Source organism: Tursiops truncatus, chromosome 12 (assembly GCF_011762595.2).
Source record: "Tursiops truncatus isolate mTurTru1 chromosome 12, mTurTru1.mat.Y, whole genome shotgun sequence".
Taxonomy (NCBI): Eukaryota; Metazoa; Chordata; class Mammalia; order Artiodactyla; family Delphinidae; genus Tursiops; species Tursiops truncatus.
In genome coordinates, this window is record NC_047045.1 from 61,586,479 (window position 1) to 61,602,412 (window position 15,934).

At 39.3% G+C, this 15,934-nt stretch overlaps 1 protein-coding gene across 11 annotated transcripts in view; it reads right to left on the bottom strand.

Annotated features, from left to right (window-relative positions):
* Positions 1–603: 603 nt before the first annotated feature.
* The window catches only part of AHI1 (Abelson helper integration site 1), a 219,081-nt gene continuing 203,750 nt past the window's right edge, over positions 604–15,934 (bottom strand). For 5 of the 11 annotated variants that reach the window (XR_012324848.1, XR_012324847.1, XR_012324852.1 and 2 more), the window contains 2 exons: positions 14,546–14,625; positions 10,807–12,046 (listed from right to left, as the gene is read on the bottom strand). Coding sequence is in view for 5 of the 11 variants with exons in the window: in XM_073789620.1 (XP_073645721.1) it covers positions 14,559–14,625 (67 nt within the window). In the remaining 6 variants the exon portion in view is untranslated. Of the gene's footprint in view, positions 2,498–6,774; positions 6,928–7,575; positions 7,657–8,902; positions 9,168–10,806; positions 12,047–14,545; positions 14,626–15,934 lie in introns of those variants that run through there. The other 6 variants (XM_073789617.1, XM_073789616.1, XM_073789621.1 and 3 more) reach the window with 3 other exon arrangements.

Genomic DNA, 15,934 nt, shown 5'->3' on the forward strand with positions numbered 1-15,934 from the left:
TACTGAGGGCAAAGCCCCACCCTGGGCTTGAGGCCAAGGGATCTCAGACTAGAGTGTATTGAGGTGAGCCAACTCCAAGACAAAAGCACAATTATGCTCACATAAAAACCAACACTGGTGGTAGTGGGGTGAAGGAAACACCCACGCAAGGGGGAGGTGTGTGTAGGGAGGGGCTTGTTTTGAAGTTTTGCATAAATCTTATAAATTTTTTCCTCCATGGTCCTGGGAATGAAGATTCTGCAGAGGTTTTCATCCTGGGTCTCTTGTTAAGCTGTGCTACAAGGAAAGGGACTTCCTTCTTACTTGATTTGCTAATTTATAAAACTGAACTCTAAATAAAAGCATTTCGGTAGAAAACGGGAAATGTTGTGTAAGGTGTTCCGAAGCTTTCTTCATTTCTTGGCAGAAAGGAACTCAAGCAAATCGAAAGAAGATATCTTTATTTTTTAAGCCCACCTCACTTTACCCTCCTTTCTGATTCACATCCATTTGTCCACTTAGGAAAGCGTTAAAGCAGTGGGGTTAGAAACAGCATTGCCACAGTCTATCTGGTTCTCCAGTCAGAAAATAATTAGCGACTACCTAAACACTCACACACATTACCTTCTTGTTAAGCACGCCGTGTTATCTTTTTCTTCTTGCCAGATGATTATTTGGCTGATGCTGTAAATCAGTGACGAAGAAAGCCTGTGATGGCAGTTTAGACATGCCTCGAGGTCCACTGGCACTGCAAGGAAATGGGAAGCAGTGACGGGGAGAACTGAGACCCACCAGGCACCCACACCTGGCCTGGAATGGCTGAGCACCCTGGTCACCAGAAGGCAGGCTCCCTAGCTCGCCTGCTGCACACGCTAGTTCAGGAAGCTGGATTTTCGCCTTCAGTCCGGAGGAAAATGCTCTTTGGGAAATGGATGGGGACACGTGAGGTCCTCGGGCTGTGACCTCAGTGAAGCGCAGGCTGAAGACGTTTTGGAGGATCAGCCTGCCTCTTGCCACTGCACGTGCCAGAGGCTGACACCTGATAGAGCTCGAGTCACCAGTTCTGCACACCCAGCTCTTGACTGCCTGGCAACCTTGAGGAAAGGGGAATTACAGGTGGGCTGGGCTTGAAACACTGCTATGGTCCCACCTGAGTTTCAGGTGCCCCAGGGAGTCCTTTCAACCACCTGGAATTGAGGCTGTTTCAAAGTACAGATGCAGTGTGTGTTTGTCTTGCTTTTGTTTGTGCCTGAATACAAGAGCCAGCTGGAAGTCAGGTGTGGGGCACTGCAAACAATTTTGGCTGTAAATAGAGAGAAAGTAAGAGTTTAAAAGCCAGGATGGGTGTGGAGGGGAGGGAGTGAGAGGGGAAAGGAAATAGATTTACTAGAGGAAATAGAAAAATACACAGAAATTTGGATTGGTGTAATACTGCTGCATAATTTCCATGATCTGTTAATATCCCTACCTACATTTCACCTCCAACTTATCGATATACAGAAAATAAGCCTTTGGACCTGTGATCTGCCTTGTTGAGTATTGAATGTGCCTGTTATGCACCAGGCACTAAAGGTAACATTGGGAATAAATGATGAAAAGATATTGTCTCTCTGCAAACGGCAAGTTAACACTTATGAGATGGTTGCCATGATGATGTACACGGGCCATGATGACATAAAGGGCCAGCTATGTCTCCTGAGGGTGGTGAACGGAGACTAAAGAGGAACCACAAGAAGGAAGACCTTACACAACCCTCTTCTTCACCCCAAACGCAACCCTAATAGACACAATTCTTACAGGGATGTGAAATGCATTGGTGATGGTATTTTATTATTTATTTCTTTTAGACTAGGGTAACGTCTCCGTAGCACATAAAAATTGGAAAGAAAACATTTTTCTTAAATGCTAAATGTTGGTGTGACTATTTCAATATGAACCTTTGAGATTCCTTTTTTCATTTTACTTAAAAAAATTTTAGTTTTATGCTGGAGTACAGTTGATTTACAACGTTGTTCGTTTCAGGTGGACAGCAAAGTGAGTCAGTTATACATATATCCATTCTTTTTTAGATTCTTTTCCCATATAGGTTATTACAGAATATTGAGTAGAGTTCCCTGTGCTATACAGTAGGTCCTTGTTGATTATCTATTTTATATATAGTAGTGTGTATATGCTAATCCCAAACTCCTAATTTATTCCTCCTCCCACCTTTCCCGTTTGGTAACCCTAAGTTTGTTTTCTATGTCTGTGAGTCTGTTTCTGTTTTGTAAATAAATTCATTCGTATCATTTTTTAAGATTCTACGAATAAGTTATATCATAGGATATTTGTCTTTGTCTGACTTACTTCACTTAGTATGATAATCTCTAGGTCCATTCATGTTGTTGCAAATGGCATTATTTCATTCCTTATTATGGGCGACTAATATTCCATTGTGCATATGTACCACATCTTCTTTATCCATTCATCTGCTGGCGGACATTTAGGCTGCTCCATGTCTTGGATATTGTGAATAGTGCTGCAATGAATATTGGGGTGCGTGAGATTCATTTTTGATCAAACTATTTTGTTGAAGACTGTTCTGCAAAACACATTAGAAATTTGGAAAATATTAAATGTTTAACTTTCTTACGCATTTCTAAAATAACAGAAAGTCACTTTTTTCAACTGTGAGGGGAAGAAGCATTTTAAAAAGAAGCCATTTCATTTTAAAAGAACATACAGTCTGTAGTTTGGCAAACTCAAGGGCAGTAATTTAGTAATTAAGAGGGGAATTTTGGAGTCAGACAAACCAGAGATATAAATCCTGACATCCCGACTTACAAGCTGTGTGATCTCCGACATACAGTGTTACCTTTCTGAACTTCAGAGTTTTTGTTTTTAAACAGGAGTAATGATAATGGTATCTACCTTGTAAGCTTATTTTGAAAATTTAATGAGATAATTATGCACATAAAGCCCCTGACAAGGAGCCTAGTACCTACCCTGTGCTCAGCAAATGGTAGCTATTATTAAAATTAGTCTATAATCATGAATAATTATAATAATAAATACTTTCCCTTTCCCTGCTAAATTATGACTATGCATAGGACAAAGTGAATTGGAATAATGATTATTTTTTGTGAGTGAACTTAATGGCTACAGCCTACTAAAAAGGTTAAATAAGTTTTTGAGTGGAATGATCTGATAGTGCTGAAGAATGATTTATTTAAGAGGATAAATGTCAAAATCACATTTCCCTGGCATGAGTGTGTAGATGGCATGAGTGTCACAGCAGGGTTACCACAATGGCCTGCATTTCTCAAGAAACTGACCAGATTAATGTTTATATTCAGGAGTAGCTGCACTAATCCTAAGGAGAAATAGAAGATCCAAAGTTGAAAGCACATGAGTAAAAGTTAAGGGTGTTCAATAACATCTGTAACATCAGTCCCACAGAAATCTGGATGCAAAGTGTCATGACTCTCAGCAGAACCCAAGCTGAGAACTGTCGAGCCTCATCCCTCTACACCAGGCAGCCAGGTCTATGTGTGAATCATAGACCTCTGCCTTGGGGGCTCTGGGCGGCTCCTGAAACTTTCTGTGTAAACACTGCTGGGCTGGATATTGGTCTTGCTTAAGACCAAATAAGGTCAAAGAATTGTTTGAAGTTTTTAGATATTCTTTAGGTGATAAAAATATAGGGGATGAAAATGACTAGATTCATTTACTGGCATAAACACATATAGCGTGAGGTGGTGAATTCTTACAATTAGATGCTTACACTCAGGCATTGTGATATCGTGGAATTTGTTTATGAATCTAGGAATCTTTTCTCCAGAAAATTATTGAAATTTTAAGAAAAAAGTGGTAAAGATATCAGATTCACAGGCAATGGGGTTAGATATACAAATTTTAGAAGGCTTCTGGAGGATTTTTACCCTCAGATGAATGGGAATGTAAAATATTATGCAAATCAGATAGATACTCTTCCAGATAGTTTGCCTCAATAAAAACAGTTAAAGACATGAAAGGAAGACTACATCCACATTTAAAGATTGTGTTTTTATGTAAATAAAGTGTTGCTCAGAGGGCACTGGGGGCTTGGATAGAGGTAGCCAAAGTCACTGTCAGGATGGATCCTCCATCTTGGATTCCCAGTTTCAGGAGCAGACTGAGATGGGTCAGTGATGGTCTAATGGGGAGTTCAGTGAATGCCACTGCTGATGTCAAGCAGAGAAGAAGGAAAAAGGGAGCCAGAAAAGAAGAAGAAAAGGGGAGCGTGTGAGAAAGAGAAGAGAGAATGAAAAAAGACAAGACAGTTGTGAAGGCGCGGTAGAATGACTAATGACATTTTCTTAGATTCCTTCCTAAATTCCCTAGTCTTACTGGGCATTCAAGATTTTTAAAAAGATTAAATTCCATTTGAGAATATCCTTTGATATTGAGCACAAGCACAGATTTATAAGAATATATATAAAACAACTATATATATATATATATATATAAGAACTATACTTCAGTTTAAAAAAGCGTTATCTCAGGCACACAAGAAATGTTAAATAATACATTGATCAACAGACTGTCAGTTTCAATGTCATGTGCTAAGTAAGTGTCTTTATAGATATTAGGTATAGGACACTGTGAGAATACAATTATCCATGGTTAGTAATTAGAAAAGGAATCTTAGTGCATGTGTTATTTGAGATGAAACTTGAATGGAAATATACTTGGCAGAGGCTTTGGGAAAAAGGTGTCTTCAAGTCAAGAGAATAAGTCAAGGGCTTGAAGCAGCAATGGTCCCTGGAGGGCAGTAGTACGGTCTCGCTGCAGTGTGAACAGAGGCACCTCCACACGCAGTCATGACATGGATGAACAGAGGGGACAGATCAGGGAGGTCTGTGCTGTGCTCTGTGGTTTGGACTTTCAGATATCAACCAAGTTTCTTACTTTTGCCGTCACTTCCAAGGTGACTGAATTTCATTTGAGAGTTTCCTGTGATATCAGAGAGCACAGGACTGAATTTCTAGGAATAATTGTTAAGCAAATAGGAAAAACTCACTGGATTTAGTAAGAGTGGATGGGAGTACCAGTGAAGAGTTTTAAACGGGGTGTGACGTGGTCAGGTTTGCATTTAATGAAAGGTTCTGTGGTACCTCCAAGTTAGTTGATATAATGAAGTTTTACGTCAAATGGGAATTTACTGCCCTTTAATAGAAAATGTAATTTATTTGGTAACTTGAATAAAAACTACTTGGCTTCAATATACAATGCACAAAATGATTTTGTTTTACTTGATTTGTGAAAAGGTTTTGAAAAGGGACTCTGGCATTTCCTGCACATCTCCTTCTTCCTCTGTCTACAAAATACAATAAAAAAATTTTTTTACATGTTTTTATTTGGCCTCTGTTACAACTTTACATTTTAAGTTCTTGTATTTAAAAATATATTTAAATATAGGATGGCAGCAAAAACAAACACTTTATAGCTGACTACAGGAAGAGATCATAAATTGATCCGAAAAGACCCACATCCAAATTAGTGTTATTATATAATGTTGCCTCTTGTACAGGGAACATATTGGCTTTCCATATAACTTATTTCCACAGTTTTCAGATGTCAGTGATGGGTTTTCCTGGTTGGAAAGAACACAGCCCTGGGAGGAGGACAGCTGGATGCTGATTAACAGTTATTGGGCAAGTCACTCAACCTCTTTGCGATTGGTTTGAAAAATGGGGGACTTTTCTGTTTAACAAAGATTGTCATGAGGCTCAAGTTTAGTAATGTATGTGGAAGTCCTCTGAAAACCACTGTGGGGTGATGGTGGCAGTAAACATGTGGCAATTTCAAGGTGAAACACAGAGTAGAAGAGTTGAGGCTCCTGGTTCAACTGTCCACTCAGCTCCTGCCCACTGCTTGACAAACAGGCTTTCAATAATCAGCTGGTGAATAAATTGAAAGCAATCATACACGCTTTGAAGAATCATGAAAAGTGTTAAAGTTATTGATGATCTTTAACTATAAGGATATATTTAGGCAAGCTATCAGTAACTCCAGCTATTGATACATAAATAGAATCAGTCCTTATCTGTATCCAATTGTCAACATAGTAAAAAACCAAAAATCAAAGAAAACGACCTCTTGTGCGTGCACCGAAATGTCTCTCTCTGGACTCTCTGCTATCACCTTATACTTTTCCTACTTTCAACCCTCACTCATTCAAATTCACCACTTATAACAACCTAGTGTTAAAGGGGAATTTACCTGAATGTAGACCACGCTCTATACGGGATGTTATTCTTAGTTGTGTAGGAGGTTGAAGAAGTTTAGGATTTTTCAAGAATTAGGATTGAATAATTCAGCTTTAAGGTAACTGAGAATGTTACCTAGTAAATAGCAGTAGGAGTAGGAGGTGGGGTCCTGGCCCTGGATTCTGTGACCCTGGACAAGTACGAAAAAGAAGGGTCTTCCTTTTTATGTTTTGATCTCTCTCTTCCATTTCCAGAGTTTTACATAGATGAGCTCTGAAGGGAGCTTTTCCAGTGGAGAGGAGTGGAAGGATACAAAAGCATTCTTACATGGTCTCTTGCTCACTTTTCCCCTTGGGTTATTCAGTTTGGGATTCTGTGGTTGCTTTTCTCTAAAACGTAAGCCCAAGCAACAAAGTTCTCTGGTCCTCTGAACAGAATACATTTTCAATAGCAAGGATAAAGGGAAAGACAATCACTGGAGAAAATACAAAGAGCATCAGGTGTTTACAGTTAGCCTTTGGCAACTGGGCTGAAACCACTGCCCCTTGCCTGCCTGGCTTCTCACCTCTGTTTCTGCTGAGCAAGACCCATCCTATTCTTTAACACCTGGAACCTTTCCCTTCTCATGAAAGCTTCCAGATTCAAGGTTCCCACTCTCCCTTGTGTCCTCTTGTTTGTAGTCCGAGGAACTCCGACCTTCCAAAGGAAATGCGCGAGGCTGTGGACATTGATATGCTGATTTCATTTTTAGGGGCAGAATCTCCACTCCCCCAGCAAGAAGGAGGCTTGCTTACTAAGGTCCATCCTTAACACCAAACACTTAACACCTGTATTAAATTACACACATCAGGTAAAGAGAGGGTCATTCTTTCACATCGATATGAACTGACAAAGAACTTACTGTTATACAGGAAAATCTATTTTGGCAAAAAAAAATTTACATTTTTTTTCTTTCTCTGTGTTGCAGCAGGGATCATTTCTGTATTTATCTGTGCTCTAAGTTTGCAAGATGGCAGGATTATGGGTTCCAGGAGAGAATGACACACAGATGGAGAAGGTGGTCTTGTGAGTCTTGCTTACAGGGAGAGGATGTGTTCGAGAGAGAACTGACCTCAAATCTCCCAGGAGAGAATCCCATCATAGCTACAACAGGCATGCATGCCAACCTAACGATATCATCCCCTACCCAGGGCCGTCCCTCTTCAGGGAAAGACTGCGCAACACAGAGAATAGATTAAACACTCAGCTCAGGATCTTTTCTATATTCTAGACCTTCTTTATTTTGGAATTAAAAAGTGACAAATTTGTCCTTGGCTACGGGACACTCTAAACAGAGCTATATTCATGTTTGAAAGAAAAAAACTACCTTCACTTCATGGGACTGTAGGATTTGCAGCAACTCTAGTCTGTCTGTCGCAAGTGTATTGGATGTTTCAGTTTGCCAGACCTGTCATGAGAAATTAATTACAGGATGTTGCAGAAATGGCAAAGCTCCAGCAGCATCTTGCATAGTTTAATATAGCCCCGTTTCCCCATTTCAATGTATTTGTGGTTAGATAAATCCTCAGAAATTTACAGCTGCTATAGACTAGCTTATTATGTACTCTGCCTGCACACATGATAAGTATAAGAATTTGATGTTCTTAAAGTGCATAGATTTCACTGACATTTCTTTACCACGATGGAAATATTTAGTTGCTAAAAGTAGCATGGCAGATACTTCTGAACATTAACTTCTTCTGTATAACAGGCAGGGATGTTAAAAACATCACCGTGCTTAGCCATCTTCCACTTACTTTAAATCGAATAACTGTAGCTCCGGAAAAAGTTGTGTGGAGTGTTTACATAAAATGGTCCCATGAACAAATTAAACAGAAAAAAAATTAACTACTGATTCTCAGTTGAAATCACTGAAAAACTGAACCGTAGCGACCACGTTTTTCTCCAGGGAACCTTCTTCCTTTGGTCTAGCGACTGCTTTTTCACAAGCTTCAGTTGTTCATTTTTGCTCCAGCAACAAGCTATTTTCCTCGCCTTCTTGCTTTTTCCTCCTTTTGTATTTTTTTTTTCTTAACTATAATTGTTCCCTCTCAACAGTAAATCAGCTCGTTCCAAGCAACTTTAAAGATTGGCAATATATGTTTACTTATATAATTGCTGTATAAAAAAAAAAATCCTACATTTTCCTCTACCAAATTCTTTCACAATTCTTCACAAGGATCCAAGTGATCAGTTAAGAAGAAGTGAACTAGAATGAGTAAAAATCAGATTGTTTAGTACTTTTAGAGATGAATGACATTGAAGTATATATAGTTGGACCATTCTGACACAAGTAATAGAACATGTGTTATGCATGGTTATAGATGTACTTACTTATGACACCCTTCCCCTCTTTAGATTGTGAGTAGATAGTAAAACTGTAGATTCTTAGCAGCTTCATCCTCCCTAACTTTCTGAGACAATCAAAATAACCCATCCATAATCAGAATGAATTTGAGGTGTTAGAAGAGCAACTTTCGAAAACAGGGGGCTCACAACATATGCTTGATGTAGATGTGAAGAGATCATTAGAAAAAAAGCATTCTTTGTGTTTACAAAACAGATGTTTTTATGTTATCCAGTTCCCGCCTTAAGTTAAAGTATTCCCTATTCACTTTAATAATTAGAGCAGAAGGATATGATGAATGAAGTACCTCATTACCAAGTTTGCTTTCCGGGTCTCTGCAGAGAGTAGCTGTCTGCTTTTGCCTAGCTGGTCCATTGTTAACCCTAAATGATGCTGACATTCAGTTCGCCTGCAGCTAATTGGGTCCATCCACAGACTGAGTTTGCCACTCAACAGAGCCTTTTGATTGACGTGACTCTTGATGTTTTTATTTTCTCTTATGTGACTGGGGTACTGTTTCTTGAATAAAATGTTACTGTCCATGTGTTAGTTTGAGTCCACAGAATCGATTCCTTAAAAAAATGTAAGAATTAGAGTATGGAGTAAAGATTTTGCAAAACAAATATGGGGTAAAGACATTATCAGTTTTTTTAAAAAAAATTCACTCAGATATGGTATTTCATTTTATGTAGGTCACGGCTGCATGGAAGACATATGAGATGTTTCTAGTCTCTGAGTGTGGTTGTACGTTCATCAGGTTGCTTCCTTACTCTGTGTGGGCTGGAGACCAACTCTAGGTGCTACTGGCTCACTGCACCCAGCACCTGAGGTGGGTGGGGACCTTTGAGGTGCCCCAGTGGAGTATGACAAACCTCCATGGACAGCAAGCAACACACTGACTGACCGTGTGCACTTGGACAAGTTGCTTAACTTTCAAAGCCCCGGTTTCCTTATTTGCAGGGCAGGGAAGATTTTATCTTCCTCCTGGGTTTGAAGTGAGGACTGAATGAGGTCACATACATAAAGTGAAGATTTGGGGAATCTCTTCTGTAGTCAAGTCCAATGAGGTAGAAATCAACAAATATAGAGCTTCAAAAGTTGGACTAGTGAAAAATGTTCCCATAATCTACTTAACAGATATGGACCTCAGATGGAAATCATTGAAATACGTATAAAAGTATAAGGTCATGAGTTTTTTATATAGTTTCTAGAACTTTCTAACCCTCTGAAAAATAGTTGTGAGTTAAATATATGACTAAAATAACATGACATATAAAGTTATAAAATGATAAGTTATTTCCCAGATAGTCTTGCTGAACTTCCTAAAGAGAAAATATCTTTCTCTAATAAAACTTTTCTGTAACTGAAAAATAAAATTAATGTCAAGTATCCATTTTTTTTGGAAAGAAACCTTACGAAAGGTTTCAAAAGTAGCAAGTGTTAACCATTTAAAACACTGATTTCATATTTAAAAGGTGCATCTTAAACATGAATTTGCATTCATGGTGTAAAATATTTCAAGTTTTAAATCTTTTTAAAACTTGCTTTTTATTCTAGCTTTGCAAATCCTATTCATTGTATAGTTTTGATACCGAAGAAACTCGAATCTTCAAGACAGAGTAGAATCAATAATTGGGAAATTAATTTGTAAGAATGACATTATTTATTATCTAGAAAAGATAGTGTCAAATTGCTACTTATTTGTAGAAAAGAGACTATAAAATGGGATAGAATTCAATAATTTTAGGATAAAAATAAAACAAAGTTAATTTATTACTAAGTAAATAGTCTGATTTCTCTGCTTGATTATAATTTGGACTTATTACTTGGAGGGCACTCTTATGGTCTCCCCCACCCCATCTCATCTTAGAAGGTGGTGAAGATTATTAATTAATAATAATTAATCTATTCACAAACATAACCCAAATCTTGCTTTGTCAACAGGACAAAAAAGAAAAGAAATGGGCTTTGAGTAGAAACAACTTTTCCTGGTGTTTGCCTCAATTGTTATTTTTGCCTTCAGTAGTTACAATATAAAAATAACCCTTTATTTTTCATATGAACATTGGGATTTCAGCAAATGTTTAGCTCCTCTGACATATTATTTTATTATTGTCTTGATTTAAAATCATTTTGCAACTTGCTGAAATTCTTTGTAATTAAAACCAAAATCAGAGAATCTACACACATCTCAAAACTATGAGCTGAAACTGCAGAGAGTCACATATTTTTATTTTTTTCATTATCAAGTGCATTAACAAGAAAGAAAAAACAAGCCTGTACAAGGGTGACTCAAGCTGGCTGGGTCCAGCTGTACCTGAAGCACAGACGTGTGCATCTAGAACAGGGGAGCTTGGTACTATCGGAACACATTTCTGTGCTAATGGCTGAGGGCTTCAGCAGTCATCAATGCCACTCACCACTTTCAAAAATGCCCCCCTCCCCCCAAGTTCTACACAGCACGGGCAAGTTTACCAATTTTCATGCCTCTACAACATGTGCAGGGGTAAGAGTCAAATATATTTCTACTAGAAGATTTTTCACATCCGGTATACATCTGGGCAAAATTTACACCTCAATGCCCAACACTGTTTTTCTCACTTCTTACTTTAATGGAATCAATTGTCTAATTTGGTAAATAAGTTTTCTAATTTTATATTAGTTTTGACCTTCTTGAAGTTAAATATTTTATTGACAGACTTAAAATCACACAGTTTTAAGAAGAGTCAAGTGAAAAACAAAGAGATGAACTTTCCCATTTTATAACATCTCACTTCAAAATATATGGTCACATAGTAATGACACTGTTACTCTGGAACTAAAGAAATAAATAATTCAATGTAAAAATCTAAAAACAAATTAAAAAATTTAAAAACAAAAATTTAAAAACAAGGTAAACATTTGTTACCTTTTAATGCCTTTCTTACTTGGACCATTTTGAATACACAAAATCCTGAAGCTGCTTATCTTTATTTTAAATAAAGTTAAATTTAAATAGCAGATATTTCATATTCTGAGTATATCATCACACACAGAACCACATTACAGATATAATATTAAATGATTACTTTATGGACATCCTAACAATGCAAACACTTTTTCCTCATATTTGCTGTGTGGCAATTATGGTTTTTCTTTATTGATTTTTCCAAGAATGGTAATGTAATTTTGATGCAGTTACTAATAAATACAAGTACCAATACTTTGATCAACAGCAAACACAATGGTTTATAACAATTAAGCTTTTCAAAAGGCCACATTTATTTTTCCACCCATACCTTGCTTCTGATTTTTCTAGATTCTTTCATAAGGATAAGAAATAGTAGAGCCTTCCTTTCTTCCTGGCCATCTGAAATTTCTGAACTCTGAAGAGAAATTCCATTTGGTTTAATTTGTCATTTCATTTCTGTATATTTGGTTCCTTGCCCCTTCATTCTTCTTCAGCTCTTTACTAGAAGAAAATGACACAAAATGTACTAAATGAACTTAAACAATACCTTCTAGTTACAACAAATCTTGGCATGCCCAGGCAACAGCACAAGTAATAAAACACACACACACACACACACACACGACCAAAATACTAATTTGTCTTCTTGAACGTACTTCTAGTTTAACTTCTAGAATTAACTTCTAGCTTGCCTCTTGAACATACAGTTAAATTAACATCTTTTAGTGTCATCAGCAGTTGCTAAAGGCCTGATCCAGCACTGACTAGTTAACTTAAGCAAAAAAGAAATACATTTCTCAAATACAGACAATAAGCACTGCAAACCCTCAGTAACTTCCAGAAATTAAGTGCAGGCAATCAGAGTTTATAACATTCTTCATTCACTGGAAAAAAAATTGTCATGGAAGATGCTTCAGGTTAGTGACTGGAAAGCATATAGGCCATTTTATTAAATAGCACTCTTTCATTTAGTCTATGGCTATGTCTTCTTTTAGAAGTGAGTAAACTATTAAAGCTTTTCAAATAAATCCAAAAAATGGTATGTGGCATTTTTGATTGACAAAGGTAGTGACGGTTAACTATGTATCTAGATGCAGCTTTGAAATAAAACAAATTATACCATGAATAAAAGTCAAGAACCAATAGGCAGATGAAACAAGATGTTGCTTCTTTAGAGACCATGTAGTAAGTACACCAAAACTAGAGGGTGATAAACTAGGGGTTGAGCCTGAAATTTTTTGATGCAATTATTTACATATCAGTGATGAGTATCTGGACTTACACAAAACTGTTGTTGTCCTTCTTCTGAACAGAAAGGGTTTAACATTTGGTTGCTCTTAGAAAACAACTTCAATCTAAGGATAATGGCAAGCTGATTAGGTGGTGGTCAATTCCATTGATCACTCCTGAGAAAAGTAGAGGCTAGAGCATCATGGCAAAAAAGGATGTGCTAATAACCATTCCCTAACCCTAAACCGGAAGGTTAGGGAACATCTGTGCCTTTAGGGACAGGCCCAATCTTTTACTTTTTAAATTTATTTTACTGAAGTACATTTGATTTACAATGTTGTGTTAATTTCTGCCGTACAGCAAAGTGATTCAGTTATACATATATTGTGTGTGTGTGTATCCATATATATATATATGGATATATATATATATATATATATATTACACACACACATTCTTTTTCATATTCTTTTCTGCTATGGTTTATGGCCCAATCTTAAATAAATGGTTGTACTGCCTTTCCATATGAGGGAAAAAAAATCCTTTGTCAGTCCTTGTTTTCTGATTTAAAAATTTTTAAAACAGTATTATATAATATATAGAAGCCCCAAAATGTTTCAAGTGAACATGCTCACAAACGCAACTAAGGTAGACTATAAAATGGTACAGCTATGGTGAGGTAAGGTACAATCTCACCAGGGGCAAAAAAGGGCATCATACTGTCCTGGTGTGTATATAGGTACAGCATATAAAACTTGCCTCAAATTAGGGTCTGACAAAAGTGGGGAAGGAAAGGCTCAAATGGATGCTGAGCTCAAGTCCCCCAGAGACCCTATAAACGTCTGCAAGGAACAGCGAGGAAGGTAAAGGACCTCAGAGGAGTAATGAGACAAACAGGGTGAGAGGAGGAGTTTATGAGAGCGGTAGGACAAAACCAAGGAAGAAAAACAGAAAAGGGAGGGAGAGGAAGAGAACAGCTGGAAACGAGTGAGATGGATCCTGCAGAAGACAGTAGGACAAGTTAAATCAATCAGACTGAGGCTGCATTGTGAGAAGTAAACACAGGAGCCAGGAGGACCCTCAAGAGGGGGAACCTGAAGAGAAACTTAACTGGAAAAAGCTAAAGTAGGCAGTAAAGATAACATATTTAAGGGAAATGACTCAGACTAAGAAGAGGAAGGAACACTGAATACAGAATGACAAAGACTATCTATGAAAGGGAGAAAGGGGACAGAATAAAAGGAAAAGGAGAAGAAACTTCCAAGTGCACACCTTGGACAAGGAACAGCCCCCTTCTGACAACAGGGAACGAGCAAGAGGGACACAGCAGCACGATGATGGCTGCTGACAGCACAGGGACCTAACACCTAAGAGGCAGCAGAGACTTGCTGACAAGGGAAGAGATGTCATCTAAGTAAGACACCAGCAGGAAAACAAACCCAGGTTTTCTCTGTGGTATCTCCTCATAAAGTATCCTCGTAACATAACAGAGGGAGAGAGTAACAGAGTGAGGGCCGATAAAGGCAAATCATGTGAAAAGAGAAAGGAAAATCTCACAGCAGGATTTTGAAAATGAGTAAGAAACCAGGTTAGTGTTTGTGTGTATGGTATGTGTGAAAAATAAGACTCCTAAAAATACTGGGCCCTACTCCACAAGAAATTCAATCCAATGAGTATTCCCTGAAGTTTTACTATGTGGCCAGACACCAGGCTAAGTACTGGGGAGAGAAAATGTGAGCATGCTATAGCCCCCGCCCGGCAAGTACTTACCATTTAATCAGAGTTAAAAGGCAAAGCATAAGGGACCTTCAAGATGGCAGAGGAGTGAGACGTGGAGATCACCTTCCTCCCTACAAATATACCAGAAATACATCTACATGTGGAACAATTCCTACAGAACACCTACTGAACGCTGGCAGAAGACCTCAGACCTCCCAAAAGGCAATAAATTCCCCACGTACCTGGGTAGGGCAAAAGAAAAAAGAATAAACAGAGACAAAAGAATAGGGACGGGACCTGCCCCAGTGGGAGGGAGCTGTGAAGGAGGAAAGGTGTCCACACACCAGGAAGCCCCTTCGCGGGCGGAGACTGCGGGTGGCGGAGGGGGTACCTTCGGTGCCGCGGAGGAGAGTGCAGCCACAGGGGTGCAGAGGGCAAAGTGGACAGATTCCCACACAGAGGATCGGTGCCAACCGGCACTCACCAGCACGAGAGGCTTGTCTGCTCACCCGCTGGGGCGGGCGGGGGCTGGGAACTGACGACTGGGCTTGGGTCGGATCCCAGGGAGAAAACTGGGGTTGGCGGTGTGAACACAGCCTGAAGGGGTTAGTGCGCCACGGCTAGCCGGGAGGGAGTCTGGGAAAAGGTCTGGACCTGCTTAAGGGGCAAGAGACCACTGTTTCAGGGTGTGTGAGGAGAGGGGATTCAGAGAGCCACCTAAATGAGCTCCAGAGACGGGCGCGAGCCTCGGCTAACAGCGCGGACCCCAGAGACGGGCATGAGACGCTAAGGCTGCTGCTGCCGCCACCAAGAAGCCTGTGTGCAAGCACAGGTCACTATCCACACCCCCCTTCTGAGGAGCCTGTGCAGCCCGCCACTGCCAGGGTCACTGGATCCAGGGTCAACTCCTCCGGGAGAACGCACGGCGCGCCTCAGGCTGCAGCAACGTCACGCCGGCCTCTGCCTCCGCAGGCCCGCCCCGCACTCCGTGCCCCTCCCTCCCCCCCCAGCCTGAGTGAGCCAGAGCCCCCGAATCAGCGGCTCCTTTAACCCCGTCCTGTCTGAGCAAAGAACAGACACCCTCAGGTGACCTACATGCAGAGGCGGGGCCAAACCCAAAGCTGAGCCCCAGGAGCTGTGTGAACAAAGATGAGAAAGGGAAATCTCTCCCAGCAGCCTCAGGAGCAGCAGATTAAATCGCCACAATCAACTTGATGTACCCTGCATCTCTGGAATACCTGAATAGACAATGAATCATCCCAAAATTGAGGCGGTAGACTTTGGGAGCAACTGTAGACTTGGGGTTTGCTTTCTGCATCTAACTTGTTTCTGGTTTTATGTTTATATTAGTTTAGTATTTAGAGCTTATTATCATTGGTAGATATGTTTACTGATTTGGTTGCTCTCTTCCTTTTTTAAAATATATATAGACATATATAT